The sequence below is a fragment of the Chamaea fasciata genome, unplaced genomic scaffold (assembly GCF_029207755.1).
Source record: "Chamaea fasciata isolate MVZ Bird 193981 ecotype frontalis unplaced genomic scaffold, bChaFas1.0.hap1 SCAF_1, whole genome shotgun sequence".
NCBI lineage: Eukaryota > Metazoa > Chordata > Aves > Passeriformes > Sylviidae > Chamaea > Chamaea fasciata.
In genome coordinates, this window is record NW_027094086.1 from 132231804 (window position 1) to 132248289 (window position 16486).

The 16486-nt window shown below is 39.0% G+C and overlaps 1 protein-coding gene across 2 annotated transcripts in view; it reads right to left on the reverse strand.

The window, feature by feature from the left end:
- FAM171A1 (family with sequence similarity 171 member A1) overlaps positions 1 to 16486 on the reverse strand; it is an 85319-nt gene that overhangs the window by 15978 nt on the left and 52855 nt on the right. The window contains exons 3-5 of one of the 2 annotated variants that reach the window (XM_066198298.1): positions 15027 to 15119; positions 9863 to 10021; positions 4773 to 4949 (exon numbers count right to left, since the gene is read on the reverse strand). In XM_066198298.1, coding sequence (XP_066054395.1) covers positions 4773 to 4949; positions 9863 to 10021; positions 15027 to 15119 — 429 coding nt within the window. The remainder of the gene's footprint in view (positions 1 to 4772; positions 4950 to 9862; positions 10022 to 15026; positions 15120 to 16486) is intronic. The other variant, XM_066198306.1, reaches the window with a different exon arrangement.

Here is a 16486-nt window from a genome sequence, read left to right on the forward strand (position 1 = left end):
ATGAATGTGCTGGCAGTCAGAAATTAATCAAATTCACAACAAAAAGAAATGTTTTATTTTTAAACTATAAGACAGTATTTTCTTTGGGTGGATTATCACTGCTGCCACATGGGAAGCTTAAATCTGAGACTTATAAATCATCTTATTTGTGAACAATGCACAGTGAAGTAGACAGGTAGATGTACAGTAATCTGCTTACATTTTCTGCCTGACAGTAGCTGTCCCTCTCTCCCTATAAACACTATGAACAAAAAACAAGCATCATTTCACCTGTATGAAACTGTAACCAAGTTTAAGTGGGCACCAATACTGCTTACACGTAAGTATATCCTCGTGATTTCTTTTGAGCACAGAAAACGTTATCTTGTTTTTGCTGAGGAAGGAACATCTGGAAATTCTGGTTCTACAAAAATCAATACAAATTTTACCACCGATGGCAGAACATCACCCAGAAAAAACAAGTACCAGACTTTTAAATGCATTTAGAAATCTATTATGGCATTAAGTGCAGTCAGAAAGCAACAACCAAGAAGAGCAGAGTACATATTGTTTTTTATGAAGTTACAAGGAGTTCCCCAAGATACTTTTCTCCATATTCTGCCATCACTTTATTTGAACACATGGCCGAAATTTCAGGCACTGGGGAAATATCCTCCTCTGCAAAGAAGCCAGTCACTTAAAAACAACAAGGTCATATCAAAGACGTACAGCCAAGTGTCTGGGGAGAAGGAAGAACAGAGACATGGTATTCCAAACTTCATTTACATGTAGTGCACAAGCAGTAACATATTTTAGGGAGGATGAACAAAAGAGCTAAGGTTTAACCCTTCCACTCCAGAGTCCTTTGCCATGCAACTGAAAACAGTGTTCAAAGTATTTTCCTATTATTTGATGGGAATAATTAACTAGCAGCTGCATCATATCAATAAATCTCATTTTCATATTCTGAACATTGGAATATTTGGTAGAATTTTGAAGTCCTTCATACAGCTCCAGATGTGGATCTAGAGGTCTAGGTGCAACATAATGCGTTCATACCACATGGAATGAAACTGAGGACTTAAAATGGAGAAGGCTGGACTTACAGTTCTGCTCACTGAATCCAATGAAAACCAGACACCTTAACATAATCCATAAACCATTTAAATGGGGGCTGAGGAGAATACAGCTGAGCAAGTACTGTGTTATTCAGTCCAGCTGCTGGAAGCTGGAGATGACACAGGAGGCAGAAAGTTTCATTTCTACTGGGATCTATGGTATTTCTGACTGAGGAGGACAAGGCCAGAAAGTAGTTTTGAAGAGAAATTTGGTGTCCAAGAATAGAGAGATTAATTATACTGCTGTAAATCCTACTGACATCAAGGCAAATATACATGGAAGAAGTCATGATCCCAACCATTTGTTTATGAATAAAGAAAAAATGATTTTTTCAGCCCCCTCAGATTTTGAGAAAACCAACACAGCACTTGTTAGGAAAAAAACAAACAAACAAACCCCAGAAAACCCCACTGAGCACTCCTGATTATAGAAATGAGAATCCCTGTCTCTATGTTGAAACCTTTTAAGTGTATACTGTGAAATAAAACCACTGTCCCACAGTAGTGTGAAACACAAGACGTGAGTATGCCCACAGCATGGAGTGGTTAAGTTGCATTTCAGCATGTAATGTCTCCATAACATCAATGCATCCGTGTTTATCATTGCCAACACTCAGAGATGCTGCAGGAAAACGGTGGTGGACCAACACAAAGCAAGGTTACGTGTATTTCCTTACCCTTACAATATCTCCAGGGCATTGACAGCTGATCTTCATTTTATTAATTATTCAAAATGGCATTATTGCTTTAATTTGCTTGCTGTGCACACAAGGCAGGTTTGTTTCACAATGAAAAATCTCATTTGGAACAGTATGAAATAGATGCAGCAGATTGTCTTGTTTTGATGTCAGCCTGTTTTTTCTGGCTGCTCGTTTCATCAGTGTCAGTGAAGCCACTCTCAGCCTTAAGCAGACTATGCTGCTTTTCCTGCTTCCTTCCCAAGGATGGAAAGCATGGTCATGAAAATACAGATTGTTTATGGTAAACATCCTAAAAAGCCATTAGTTATTTTTGGCTGCCATAAGATGCAAATACGCCTCATTTTTGTGAAAACTATGAAAATCTCTGCACTTCCAGTCAGATGCCTCTGGGTTCATATTAGTTCATCATGAGCTCAGCAAAATGTATGAGATACCAAGGATTAAAATATCTCTGTAGTATTTCTGTCACTTCTCCACATCCTCTAAAAGAGAAAAGTACTTCTGCTTTTTAGAGCAGAAATTGTATTTGATGCAGTAATGATGACAACCACATGGACTTTAAACAAAAATAATGGCTTGCAAATGTCCACTGTACTGCTAATCCACGAGAGAGAAGGGCTGGAAGTGCCTGGTAAGATAGTCACAGTTTTCTATCTGTGGCATTTACTCACTGTTCAGAAAAAAGCATGAAAATTTAAGCCACTGGAAATCTACTGGAGAGAGACCAAAACATAACCAGCACTGAAAAAAGCAGCCATGAAATGAAAGGCAAAATCAGAACAATAAAGTTAGAGGTCCTGTCCTGACAAGGCACAGATCTGGCACTGCAGATGGGTTACAACAGCTTATCCGCCAGCTAAGGATTTCTCCAGTAGGGAGCCATCCCAGTCATTATCCATCCATCTCCCTTCATAGTCCAAGCACAACAGGGATGTGGAATTACAGGATACCACCATGTTCATGCTACATATGGCTAGTTTGACAGCCTTAGGGTGTTAAAGTAGCTTGCACAAGATAGTGTGGCTGCTCTACTTATTAAATTAAGCTACTCTAATTTAAATTGGTTGGGATGTGGCCAAAATTCTACTAGAACTGGCATGCTGCAGTCAGGGCTTAAAATGCATCTTTGTTCAACATCTTTGGTTGCACAGAAAGATGCTTACTTCAGCTGAAGTGTGAGCTGGAGCCTGAGCACATCATCTTCAATACCTTGCTCTCTACAGCTTTGTGAAGCCAAGTGGCCTGACAAAGACACATTTTGTTTAGCAGTCCTCATGCCTTCTCCTCCCAATAACACAAGTGCTCCAGTAGTTTGCCATGAATCAAACAAGGCTGAACTTGTCTCAAGATTGGGAGCCTCAAGCCTGCAACACTAATTAACCAACCCATACTATCTATACTTTTATATACATATATATATATATATTGCACACAATAGGGTAACTAGCTCTTTATATACAAAATTAAAAACTGTATTCCATACTAAGAGAGAACTTTTGTGGCCCCACTGCAGGGGAATGGAAATTTGGCCATAAATGAGAAGGTTCCATAATCAAAATCAGAACTATTTACTTGCAATGAGTAACTAGCAATGAGGCAGACTGCAGCTCTAGCACAGCTGACACGAAGGACTAGGGAAGGACTCCTTCTTATGGGGAAAGTAAGCTAAATCTTCCCTGTCACGTTTTTGGGGTTTTTTTTTGAACGAGGGAAAACAAAATAGTTCCTCGAAGAATTATTCAGTTTCAGGAAGAATGTAGTGAAACTTATTTCCAGGTCAGTACAAGAGAAGTGTCATTTCCACAGTTAAGGGAAAAGCCAAATCCATTCATTGCACTCTTGTCTCTACCATTCTACTTTATATCATATTCAAATTTACTCTTCACTAAATCTTACTGCTTTACCCTCTAATACAGGCAACTTCTGACAGAAGATTCATAGGCATGCTGTTTGAAAAGACATCACTTTTTTCAGCAAACAGAGGAAGGTAACAAGCAAAAACATTATTTCCCCCTTCAACTCTCTCTTCCTCCATTCCTCCAATACGCTGCTTTCATGCTTGTTCCTCTACTTCTAGGTGTAATCATCAGCTGACTCAAAAGATTTGCTTGCAGGACAAACCTCCACTGATTGTCTATACAGACCCATACTTCTGGCTCCTTTTTCTCTCAGCATCTACCTTTCTCACCTTCCATTCTCCTTCTTCTTAACAACCATCTGGTACATGCTTCAGAAGACACAGTACAGTAACGGAAGGGGGATCACTAAGACAAGACTTATGCACTCCTTTGTCCTTTAAAATCTGAAGGTGTAAAGAAGGCCAGTATAGTGTACCAGCCAGCAACAAAATAAAGAAAATAAAATAAAACAAAAACAAACAAACAAAAAAAGCCTAAAACATGTATTTCTGGGAAAACTCCTGTTCACAGTGACAAACACTATTCTGTAATACCAAAACTTAAAGTGCATTTTACAAATTTTATTAATTAGTCATTCTGCCATTTCAAAATACTTCATTAGTTTCTCTTTTTAAAAATTCATTTAAATCATTTACATGTATTTTCCTGACAGTATTAGTAAATCTCAAAGCGATTTACCAAAGTCAGTACTATGTTTCCTATCTGGCAGGCAGGAAACAGAGCCTGAGCCAAGAGGGGGACCCAAGGTCAGACAGCTGGCTGCTGGCAAAGATAAGGCAAGTTTCCATTTCTACACACTTCCAATTCAGTGCTACAGTGAATATGTCTCTCTTCTTCTGTGGCTGAAATGCAGTTCTTACAAGTTTTTAAATAAAATATTTAATAACTGAAAAATAGTACATTTACAAAAATTTTTGTTTAAAATTGGCACACAATGCTAAGTCAAGTATATTTGTATATATACCATATATTACTTGATCAGTAAAACTCAATTGTCTCTTCTTCTAGACAGAAAACAAAAGCCATCTAGGGAGCCACACTGAGATGACACCTACCAAATTTTTGGTCAAACCTCCATGCTGGAACGTGTGCATTGTGTTTCAAGTTGCTGTCTGCTGGCAGAGGCACTGTTACATAGATGGGGCCATTCACGGGCACGGGGGTCCCATCGCTGCTGAGGAGGTGGACGCTGACGGCGGTGACAGGGGTGAGGTCATACCTGGTGCTGTTTCCTAGTAAGAGAGGGAATGAACACTGTCACTACAGAATGTACAGAATTTAGGGGATACCTCTGTGGTTCAACACTGCAGTATGGCATCCATGTAATTCTCAACGGATGGTAGCAGCAATTTTCTCCCTGCCTTAGAAAATAACTTTAAACCAACCAGCCAGCCAGCCAACAATCCTCCCCTGCCAAAAAAACCCACACCCAAGCCATAAAATTGAAGGAAGATGTATTTGGTCTATTTTTCACCTAATTTTGGAAAAATGTGAAAACAAAAAAAACACAGTGTAAAGATCTCCTGCATGTATTTTTTCATGTTAATTCATCTTAAATAAACCTGTATGAGTAACACACTTTCATGGCAAAAAAAAATTATCTTACAAGTCTTTACTATAACCTCAACTGCCCATATTGTTAACTACCAAACACCAAAATAAAACAGTGGCACCTCACAGATGATCAGTCACATGTACAAGAATGCCAAGTTGCATTCCCTTTGGCCTTTCACTGAAAAGAACCAAGCTAAATGGATTATTAGAACAAACAATGTTATCTTCTTATCTACGACATTAATTAGTCTTTGTTTAAACTGAATGCCAATGAATGTAACTTCATAAGAGCATACTTCTAAAAAGCATTATAATCCTTCAATGATGTAACCAAATGAATCAATGACAGGAATCAAAATCTCAGATACATGTACAGAGGTGAAAAAAACCCCTTGAGTTTTAAAACCGAGCTCTGGAGCTCAAAACAAGAGCATGAGTAGTACAAATTGGAAAAGATGGAGCTTCCAGTTTTGCAAGAGGCTTGAGCCCCCCAGGCCCATGCAGCTGCTAAGAGCACCATCCCTGCTTCCTCTGCTGTGCTGGCTCCAGGGCTCTGCAGCTGCTCTTCCTGCCAGGGGGCAAACTGGGGAGAAGGAAGAGGGATGCCTGGCAGGGCACTGTAAGCCTGGTGCCGCACACTGCCTGTGAGGGCATATTTACACCCAGCAGTGGTGGCACACCACTTTGGGTATCCTGAGGTATCCCGGCAACAGTGCTCAATAGGATGAGTACACTTGAGGGAATGGTGGGAAAGCATTGAGACCTTTATGATTTCCTGTAACTCTGGTTAAATCTCAAGGAATGGCCTTTATTAAATTCGATGTCTCTGAGTAACAGTTCACCATGTAAAGACATTACCAGGAAAGGGCCTGGGGAAGTGGTAGAGCAAAGGGAAAAAAAGGTGACAAAACTTCACCGCATTTTAAATTCCTTGAATTTTGCAAGACTGGCTATCTAAAGAAATGGAAAATAACCAGAAGTAATGTGGCTCATTTATGAAAGCATCTAGTCTGAGGCACACTTTGCCCAGGTTTCCAGGTGGGTGTCAGTGTTACACAGCTGATGTGCAAGGGACACACATGCTGCCTTCACTGACTGTGAACAGAGGGGCAGAAGCTGACCTTACAGAGCGATTAAAGTACTGAGAAAACAGGCACTCTAAAGGTGGCCATGCAGGAGAGACACAGAGCCAACCGATCAAAAACCAGACAAGTAAGCTTTGAAAATTCAGCTAGGGTGTAGGGGAAGGTTGCCAGCCTACCTATGCATCTCTAAATATAAGCTCCAGTGGTGTACAATATTGTCCCCTTAACAGCTTAGAATATAAAACAGCAAGACAGAGGAAGGAATTGGAGGAAGGAGAAATTGTTTCTTTATTCCTGATCATTTAATACACTGCCTCTGCCATGCACCTATAACTTCTGTCAGATTGATGCCTGACCCCAGGACTTGGGCCACTAAGGTTCTCAGGCTGGTATCAGAGAAAATCCTCTTGCCAAATACTGTCTCCTGAAGACATTCTTGTGTGTACAAATTCCAAATGAAAAACGGTGTAACTTCAGATTCCAGATTAATAGAAAGGATTAAATAATGTTCTATATTTTGCATATTTTTAGATCTTGAAAGTTTTGAATTTTTCTTTTATTACTGTCTTGATATAGCGTATATCTGTAAAACTAACTTTTTAGTCCCAGAAAAACCATTCTGATAGTGAAACACTATTTTTAATTAAGATGCACTAATACTTTGCTCAGCACTGGACTGAACAATCTATATTAGAAGAGGAAGAAATTTCTGAAATCCACTGACCTCTAGCAAGAAGAAATAATTCTCCAGTTTGCTACCTTGTACAGTATGTTAATGCTCATTAAAAAGACAAAATGTTTCTCTTTTTGGTTGTGAAGGCAAATTAAAATCAATGCTTATGAAACTCTCGCATCCTACAAATCCGATAGGCACACACACAGATTAAATGGAAATGGACTTCGATAAATGTCAGCTTTCATTTATTTCTTGTCATTTTTGACATCTGGTGACCTGTAAAGAGCTTTAAAAATAATCAGATAAAATTCACTGTCAGTTCAGACATGACGCTTTATAAAGAAACAAGCAGCCATGAAAAGCAAGAGGAGTGATGGTTATCAGCCAGCGTGGCCCATTGAGGCAGATGATGGAAAGTTTTGTTTAGTTGGGTTTAAAGGACAAGATTTTGCGAAACCATCCTCCTGCTCTCCAACTGGTGATTAATAGAAACAATAAGACACTATACAGGCTTGTCACTACTTGCAGTGAAATTGTTCAAATTTTTATGCTTACAACATGCTGATTCATGCAATGAATTTTCACTGCTCTGTATTATTAATTCAACACCCAGTTGGGATTTTATGAAAAATGCTGAACTCATAGAAAATAGGTTTTAAGCTAAAACTACTGTAAAGACACTCCAGACAAATACTGAGGGACCTAAATGAAGGGACCTCACCAAAACACTATAGACATGTAAATAAACTGTGAAAGAACAGAGATGAAATTGGGGGGGAGGAGGCAGAGAGGGAAGAGACAGTGTTCTGCGGAATTCCAAAATTTCCCATGCATATCTGTGCTAAGTTTTTTTAGAACTCTAAAATTTGTAAGTATTCTTTTTCTCCTGAGAAAAAAAATATTAAAAAATCTCCAGCAGGTGTTGACCTCATTTTTTATGCTTTCAAAAGTTTTCCAGGCCAAGTCTTCACCAAGTTACCTGTAGATGCAGAAAAGGATGTCAATCCAACTTAAGGATTTTAAAGTTTCATGTTTCCACATCAGGAGAAGCTTCTACTAGAGACAAAGGACATTTCACTTCTACTATATACTGCATAATAAAATACATTGTATTTGTAGTCTGTGTTATACCATACTGAATACTACAGTATTTGAAAAACAAGGCTCTTCTCAGTCTCTTAAACACCATTTCTTTGCCAGTCTTTTTGGACCTTTACAATACAGTTTTACCTGAAAACTAAAAGTCAAATCCAGGGTGCCTGGGCTCAAGTAGAAAAGTTTCTGTCATGCAAGAATACAGAAGACTAAAAAACCTAAGGCTGCATTAATCTGTTTTAGAGGGGGCTAGGAGGTAAAACAGGAGAAAGACAATACCCTGGTTGTGCAGTTCCCATGAGATGGGATCACCTGAAGCCTTGGCAAGACCTGTGATCACTAAGTAAATGCAAGAATGGGAAGCTGGGTTGCTGAGTACTTAGGAATGATTTGGGAAAGAGCAATCCCACACACACTGCCAGCAGTTTGTTCAGTTGGTTTACAGATAAAAAGAAAGGAGATGAGGAAGTAGACAAACGAGGGAGATCAAATGCATTCCTTCATTTTAAAAAAGTTAAAGAGGTTTTGATCATGTCTGAGTATGGAAAGTCAGAGAAAATGGAAGGTTGAAGATGAGAATAGGAAAATTATAGGGAGATAGAACGAGATAGGATGAGATGTACTCACTGGAGCAGACAGAAGGATCTGAGTAAGGTTGCAGACACATTTCTTGTTGTAATAGAAAAGGAAATGTGCAGATTTGTACAAAGGGAAGAAGGGGGAAGCTAGCAAGTTACTATTTACACACATGACCTAGCATTCAAAGTCACTTAGATCAACACATCAGAAGTAAATGAATCCTGAGAAACAGCAGGGAGAGACCTCAAGGGGATATTCAGACTGCTTCAAAGCAAGCTCAGCTATGCCTCTGACATCCTCACAGGTGACTGTCTAACTCTGTCCAACACCCTCAAACAAGTAATTCTACAGCTTAAACTACCCTCTCCACAGCAAGCTCTTCCTAATCACTAGCCTGAATCTCTCTTGCTACACTGCATGGCCACTGATTTCTTTCTAACCTATTACAGGCACAGAAAACAAATTATTCTCCTTTCCACACAAGCTTTTTAAGAATTTGAAGGCTTCTGCTCTTCATTCTGCTATTTTTCTCTTACCTATGAAACACCAATTATTTCACTCAAGACCAAATGAAAAGTGGAAAAAAACTAGCAGGCAGTTGCAGTCATGAAAATGTATTACAACTTTGAATTTAACAGTGGTTGTGTTTCTAAAATGAATATTCATTGTTCTCTCTTTGGTGCTAGACGAATTTGCACATTTTGGCTACATTCAAAAGTATCAATGAAGCCATTGAAACAACACAGTATTAAATCCTTTATATGTAAGCATTTTATTTATTTTTAGAAAAAAAGATGAAGAATTTTATGGCATCCTTAAGTTAAATTCTCTCTTGTTCCTTCACATTAATTTCCATCTTTTATGTGCACATGCAGTCCATTTGGAGACTCAGCTCAGAACTAAAACTGTGACCAACTCATCTGATCTCCCAAGGCCAAGGAGTTTTCATCTTTGCTATTCAGTGGCCCCATGTAAGGGATAGCAGACCTTGCCCTCCTGCTCACTGGAACAGCATATTGGTAGGGCACATTGAAAATATCAAGTCACTCAAATCTGAAAGAATCTTTGCTGGAGTGGGGAATGGAAAAAATTATAGGATCAAAAGTCAAGCCCTGGACCAATATGAAATCAGAGCAAAACCAAAGTAGTGGGTTACCTGTTCCATTTCCATCTAATCCCTGCAAATAAGGGAAACTGTCCACTTCCCAGGGTGAACTGGCTGCAGTCAGATATGCTGTCAAATCACTGTAGCTAGTGTTCTCTGGCAATTTCACAGATCTTCTCTGAAAGTGAACTTGTGGCTGAGTCCGTGCACCTAAAAATATTAAAAGTGACTTTATATCCAAGGTGGGCAGAATATTGAGGTGTTCATATTCATGGAAGCAATTTTACATTTTTTTCATTATAAATTGCAGTAACTTGAGAAGGACAGAGACATTAGAAGGCCATTATGAAAGATGGAAAATCAGTATTTTTACATTTATTTTTCAGTTGTCATTATTTCTCCACAAGTATTCCAGAGCAAAATTGTGGAAGCACCTACTGTCAGGAGCTTTTCTGGCTATGTTGTTTCTCCTTCACTTCCATTACATGCCTCTTTAAATGAGCGTAACTGAAACCAAAACTAAGTTCAGAGGCAGGGTATGCAAAAGCTTAGGAAAGCATCCAGTTCACCATACTTGTTCAAATTTTGCTTTCCCTGAAATATCAAGATAAATGTAGTTTATACTTTTCAAAATTATTTTCTAAGAGACAGTTCTACCTGTAGTCTCAATTAAGTTATGGAACTTCTGTATTTAGATTTTGCAAAGCTTTGGCCGTGAAAACTAACTCTAGAATTGAGGCCGGTTACTATTGAAATAACTGGACAAAAATATTCACTTGCCAAACCCTGGGTGAAAAGATTTTCCATATTTTCCCATGCAAAGAAAACATCTAAATAGAACCAGATTACTTGGCATGTAGATTTCTATCTTTCCCTCTGTCTTGTACAGTGTCAGCATTTCTTTCAAGCTCACTAGGTGTTAATTGAAGGGCCTTTGCTGCAACATGATTTAAGACTGTTTCATGTACTACGGCATTTCATGTCTCATTTAAATCCCAGCTTATAAAGTCAATAGTCTTTTTCAAAGGATACTCACCATTAATACTGTTTAGCAACACACAGCAAGACTCCATCTGAAAGTCTGTGTGCACAACATGCAAATTAATTTTTAAATCAAAAGCTGTTGTATTCTCCAGAGCTCATTTTGAATACACACAGAACACTTCCCACACAGCACAAAATCAAGAGGCAAGCAGTTTTCTTCTTGATTCACATTGGACTATGTGATTCAAAGATGTCAACTCAAAACAACTTTGCATCTTTTCCCCCATTAGGCTCTAGCAGCACTTTTAGGTTACATGCAGCTTCACTGTGAGAAAGAATAACAAGCTTGACTTGCTCCTAAGCTTTGTAACTGCCAGTGTCATTAACCTAGAGACTGGAATCTTTTCTTGCATAATTTTCCAGCAGGAGCTCTAGCTGTTAGAAAACAAAACTCAACAGAACAAAATGTTGTATTGGCCAAGAAAAATGTCTGTGTACAGGAGTAAGCACCTCCAAAGAGCTGATTGTTGTTTAGCTGTCATTTCTTTGGCAATTCTGCACAAAAAAACCCTATAAAATTACTTTTATTTTTTAATTTCTGAAACATTTAAATGTTTACAGCAGGCTCTCAAGACTGACAGTATCCTTAAGTGTTTAATATAGTCATTAAACAACACCTATGTGAAATGGGAAGAAATCTCCCTTATCTGATTGCTAGACATAAATGGAAAACTATATAAAAGATTAAGTAAATTGACTGCAACAAACTCAGGCAGGATTTATCTCCTGTGTGCTCTGCAGTACTGTAGCAGTTTGCTGCACCTCGGGGACTGATGTGCTCAGGCACTCTGGAACCCCCTGACTGCACTGCTGAGTGGGCTCCTACAGCCCATGGGTATACGTACCCACAGTAACAATGCAGGAAAAAAAACCCCACAACAAAGAAACTGACATTAGGATTATCACCAATAGTTCAATGCAAAATTGTAGGATTTTCTGCTGTCTAAATCTCTGGTTAAGATGCATTATTCAGTTTGGCAAGAATTGGTACTTTATTACCAAGAACACAAACTAATCAAAAGTTAGAAAACAAGTAACTGTTGTTGAATCTGTGATACAGTAGGTCATGGGTTTTCTATAAAAAAAAAAAATTGGTGGATTTTAGCACTGACAGAGCCATGAGCTGCCAAATTTTCACTAGATAAGGAGGACCCAGAAAGCCAGCCTCAGTTCCTTCAATCCTACAAACAGTACAAATCCTTGGCTGAGCCCCGAACTTGGCAGGAAACCTGTGCAAGAATGAACTCAGATACAAGACTCGAGGGTGAAAAAACAGTTTCCTCTGTGATAGTGCATACACAGACATGTAATAAATCAGTGCAGAATAGGTAATTCACACCCTAGAAAAACAAATTCCTCCATACTGATGTTCACCCAAAACCTGCCACTCACCCTGACTCTCCCCTCAGTTCCTCAGTTGGGTCTCCCATGCCTGGTGAGAGACTCCAAAGGGGCAGAAGACTGGGAGCTTCCAGAGAAAGGCTTGTGAGGGAAGCAGCTACCAAGGCTTTCACCTTTTGTCACCACCTTGCTGGAAGATAATCCAACGTTCTCCTTTACCAGAGGCCATAGTGGATTTTGGGGCATATGTCTGAGGATAAATTTATTGAGGGAATTGGAAGTGGTACAAACCTGTGCTGACCAGACTCTTGAGAGTATTTTTCAACAAGTCATCACTTATCACTGGGAGTGGGTTATTAGTGTTGCTTCTATTACTGAAGATACCTAGTTTTTACTTCTAAAACCTAAGCACATTTAAGTGTAAAATGTCCATGTGAGCTCTTTCTACATGGTTTGTGCCATGAGGTAAATATTGCTGAGCACTGATCTTACCTTCTTTAAACAGCCTCTTGTCAACACATCAGCCAGATTTACATGCTGTCAGTTCCAGTTTGCCAGCTCACTCCTGAGGATGCAACCTCAAGGAGTCCCTGTAAGTCACCTCTTGTCACACTGAATGTGTCACATGTGGCACCACATCAGCATTTGAGGTTCAATCTGTGTGAAGTAACACCTGAAGTCTCACCAATTCATGCTCTGATTGCTCATAGGTCAGAGACAGATAGAGAGTCCTCATACAGCTTCCATTCACTGAACGCTGAAATTCAGCCCGTCACTGTGCTGGTATTAAATAACTTAAATGACCCAGTGGTTGGCAAGCCCCATCCCTCACAATTACTGACAGAACACAGCAGTGGATTGTAATGCCATCATGAAAATGAAGCTGCCTGCATCAACTCAGACAAACTTCTCGACTGCATAATACATTGTTTGCTTGATTAATTATTCAAATGCAATTGGTAACTTAGTGTACCAAGACAGGCCTTTCTTTCCCTTTAACTGGTGCTTCAAACACCAGTGTTCCCAGCCTGTTCCTGGTATAATGAGTTCTGGTTTGCTCTCATTTTTTCACTAAGGTAACTTCTGATCAGCTCTTTTGAAACAGTGTGAGGTTACTGGGAAGTAAATTAGAGAAATAACAGAGAAAAACTAGGTCACAAGGATTTTGGATCGAGACTAGAGACGCTCCATTCAAATACTGGAACAATGTCTTTCTTTTAGGCTTCATCACAAGACAAGTCCCAAGAAAAGAAATGTGGACTGGACCCATAAAATAGATTTTACTGGGCAAGACTGCAAGTTCAAATCCCGATCCTTAGCATACTCCAGGTACACTTTCTCCCTTTATCCTTTTTTTTCTGCTATCCCAGTAGAAGCAGTTACATTATTCTAATTTACATATATTGTTAACACAGGGGATCAATTCACTGAAGGAAAGAAGATTATGTTGAAAATATTTATGAGTTTCACTCAGCTGTTAAATGTCCCTCTAGTCCTTTAGCATCCCCTGGTTTTTTTTTGAAGGAAGCTGTGAACATGAAAATACGGTTCTTTTTCAGTTAATTGCATAATATCAGCATATTTGCCTAAGAATAAGAGTATTTAATACAGCATGATAGTGGAATACTGTTGGTAAACAATGTTTCATGTCTTGCCTAATGGAATCCCTTGTGTTTTAACACAGTTCACCGTCCATCTAATTTACCCCATTAGACAATGTCCAGCTCTCAATCTGCAGAATATATGTACGGCAGCTCTTTCTCCAGTTCCTTCTGAGCATTCCATCAGCTACATAATTTGTTTAATGCATTTTCAGCTCCAGTCGTATCTAGTGCTATCATTAATGAAAAGCCTATTGTGTCTGGAAGGCTTCTAACTAAAAAATATGTCAGGAAGGTATAATTGTATTATATTCTCTCAGACAGAACAAGGTTATCTTGGAATACTATTGAGGGCACCATCCCCTTGTTTATTAACTATCCAGTAGAGTTTAAAATGATGGTAAGCATAAGACTTATTGTGAATAAGACACCATTTATGCACAATAAGAGTGCCCACAGGAAGGATATGCCCCTGTTCTGGTTCAAAGTATCTTTTAAAACCCCTGTTCTTTTATTAGCAGACTTACCAGCCAGCACGTCAATTGAACTAATTTACGTCAGACCCCTAAGTCAGATGAACATTTTACTCTCCACTGTGCAGTTCAGAAAACACTGTTCCTCTGACTGATACTAAAGTTACTTTAACATCTGTGCTTGGCCTTACAAAGAGGTTGTTCAAACTTTATTTTTCTGATACAGTGGGTTTGAATGTGTAGCACTTAGGTTTGCAGATTGTCTGACAAGGGGTCCACAGGAAAAGCAAGTTTATACTGGGTATACAACAATGCAGATACAAGAATTTTCAGTTTTTTCTATGCCCTAAACATCTAAGTCTTTCACAAGTGGAAGTAAGAAACAAAACCAGAGAAAAATCTTAGACATTAAGAACACCAGGATAATCTCCATTTCATGGATGGTTAAATAAGGGTAGATGAAAAAACATCTAACAGATAGCGGAAGAAATTTAATCTCTAGCTCTCAAATGGCACACTGAAGTCCAAACTCATTTATTACCGTGTAACTTGAATTCCCTAGTCACAGCAGTTAGGGATGAATTCAGCTATTAATTTGGTAAAACAATCCCACAGAGAAGCATTCCTCAGGGAACTCAGAACCCCCTAGAGAATACCAGTCTCACTTACAGGACAGAATTCAGAAAACACTGGGCTGTCAGGCTTTTTCTTTAGTGTCCCTCAAATTTCAATTCCAAACCCCCAAATCCAGCATACCTTGAAATCCTGAGACTATCTGGACTACATCATCATAGACCATCAGAGTAGCTGAGCGTTCAGGAAGCAGGCCGAGGCTCAGTGAAGAGAACACTGTGGGAGAGAAGTGGTTTAAGTGGGATATATTTAAATTCTTATAAACATAATCCAACAACAACAGTGCTTACTTTCTTCACATTTTTGCAAAAGCAGGCCACCCAAATGATTAAAATCATATTGTATACATGACAGAAACCACATGCATTTTCTGAACCAAACAGTTAAATTGCCAGAGTAACTACTGAACTAAACAAAATGTTCCACGCTTTGACTCCTGCACGTCATGCACGGTAGCTCAAAGCACTGAAGAGTGCAGTGTAAAGCAGGGTTTCATGCTTTACATGAAGCAATTCCCAACTCCACAGAAAGACAGGAAACACACAAAGAGAACTGAAATGCTAACTCAGTCTGGCTGAGTTATTTTTCTGTGCAACAGCTATACTTTTTACTTAAGGAAGATTTTAATGAAATTTAACTTTTAAGTACTTTGAGATGCTTACATAAGTTGTACAGAAAGGCAAAGTATGATGAATAAGTCTGAATAATTTGCTTTAAAATGCAGCATGTACTTACTGAGTCACCACCTACACCAGGGAAGTGCTATTTATAGCAGAACTACTGTCATCCTACCAGTGGTGTGAAAGGAGACAGATAAATGGTATTTGCTGCAAGAAGGTTGCCTGCAAGGACCTCCCTTCCCACTGGGTACTGATTCTCCTTGCAGGGGGCTCTGTCAGTATGCACACACATCTTGGCAGAGTGAAAAACAGGATATAATTTCATGCCAAGTTCTTCAGACCCAGAAGACCCAAAACATGGAAGGAATTAGCCACAGAGCCCACCTGCCTCCTCTGCATCCATGAAAACAGTAAGGAGCATGACTGCCTGCAGTCCACATGTGGTTTTCAAAGATAGGAGAAGACTAATGCAGACTAGCTATTTTTGGTAACTGGGCAGCATCCCATACCTGGAGAGCACTCATCCTAGTCTGAAGTAAATGCAAGCTGAGGAAGGCATTCCCAGAAACAGACAACAGAAGATCAACACAAACTCTTCTGATTTTCTGGAGTTTTATGAATTTCCTTTAAAATAATACACATTACTTAATCCAAGACACCATATAGATGTTAGCTACCAATAGGAGACTCCACTATTTCTGCTTAAAGAAATATAGTCTCCTTTTAGAGATTGGAAATTTTAGTGTTTGGGAGAAGTATGGGAGAAAGGAGAAAAAACTATGAGAAACACACTGCAAACAACAACCATCTAAAAGATGGTCTTAATGATATCTATATCTATATCTATATAAACATTAAAAAAATAAATATCATGTTATTGCAAGTACAGCTGGGTATTTTATTTCCAGTGCCCAACATGTGAAACAGATCTACACATTAGGCAACATAAGAAAGCCCAGTGCA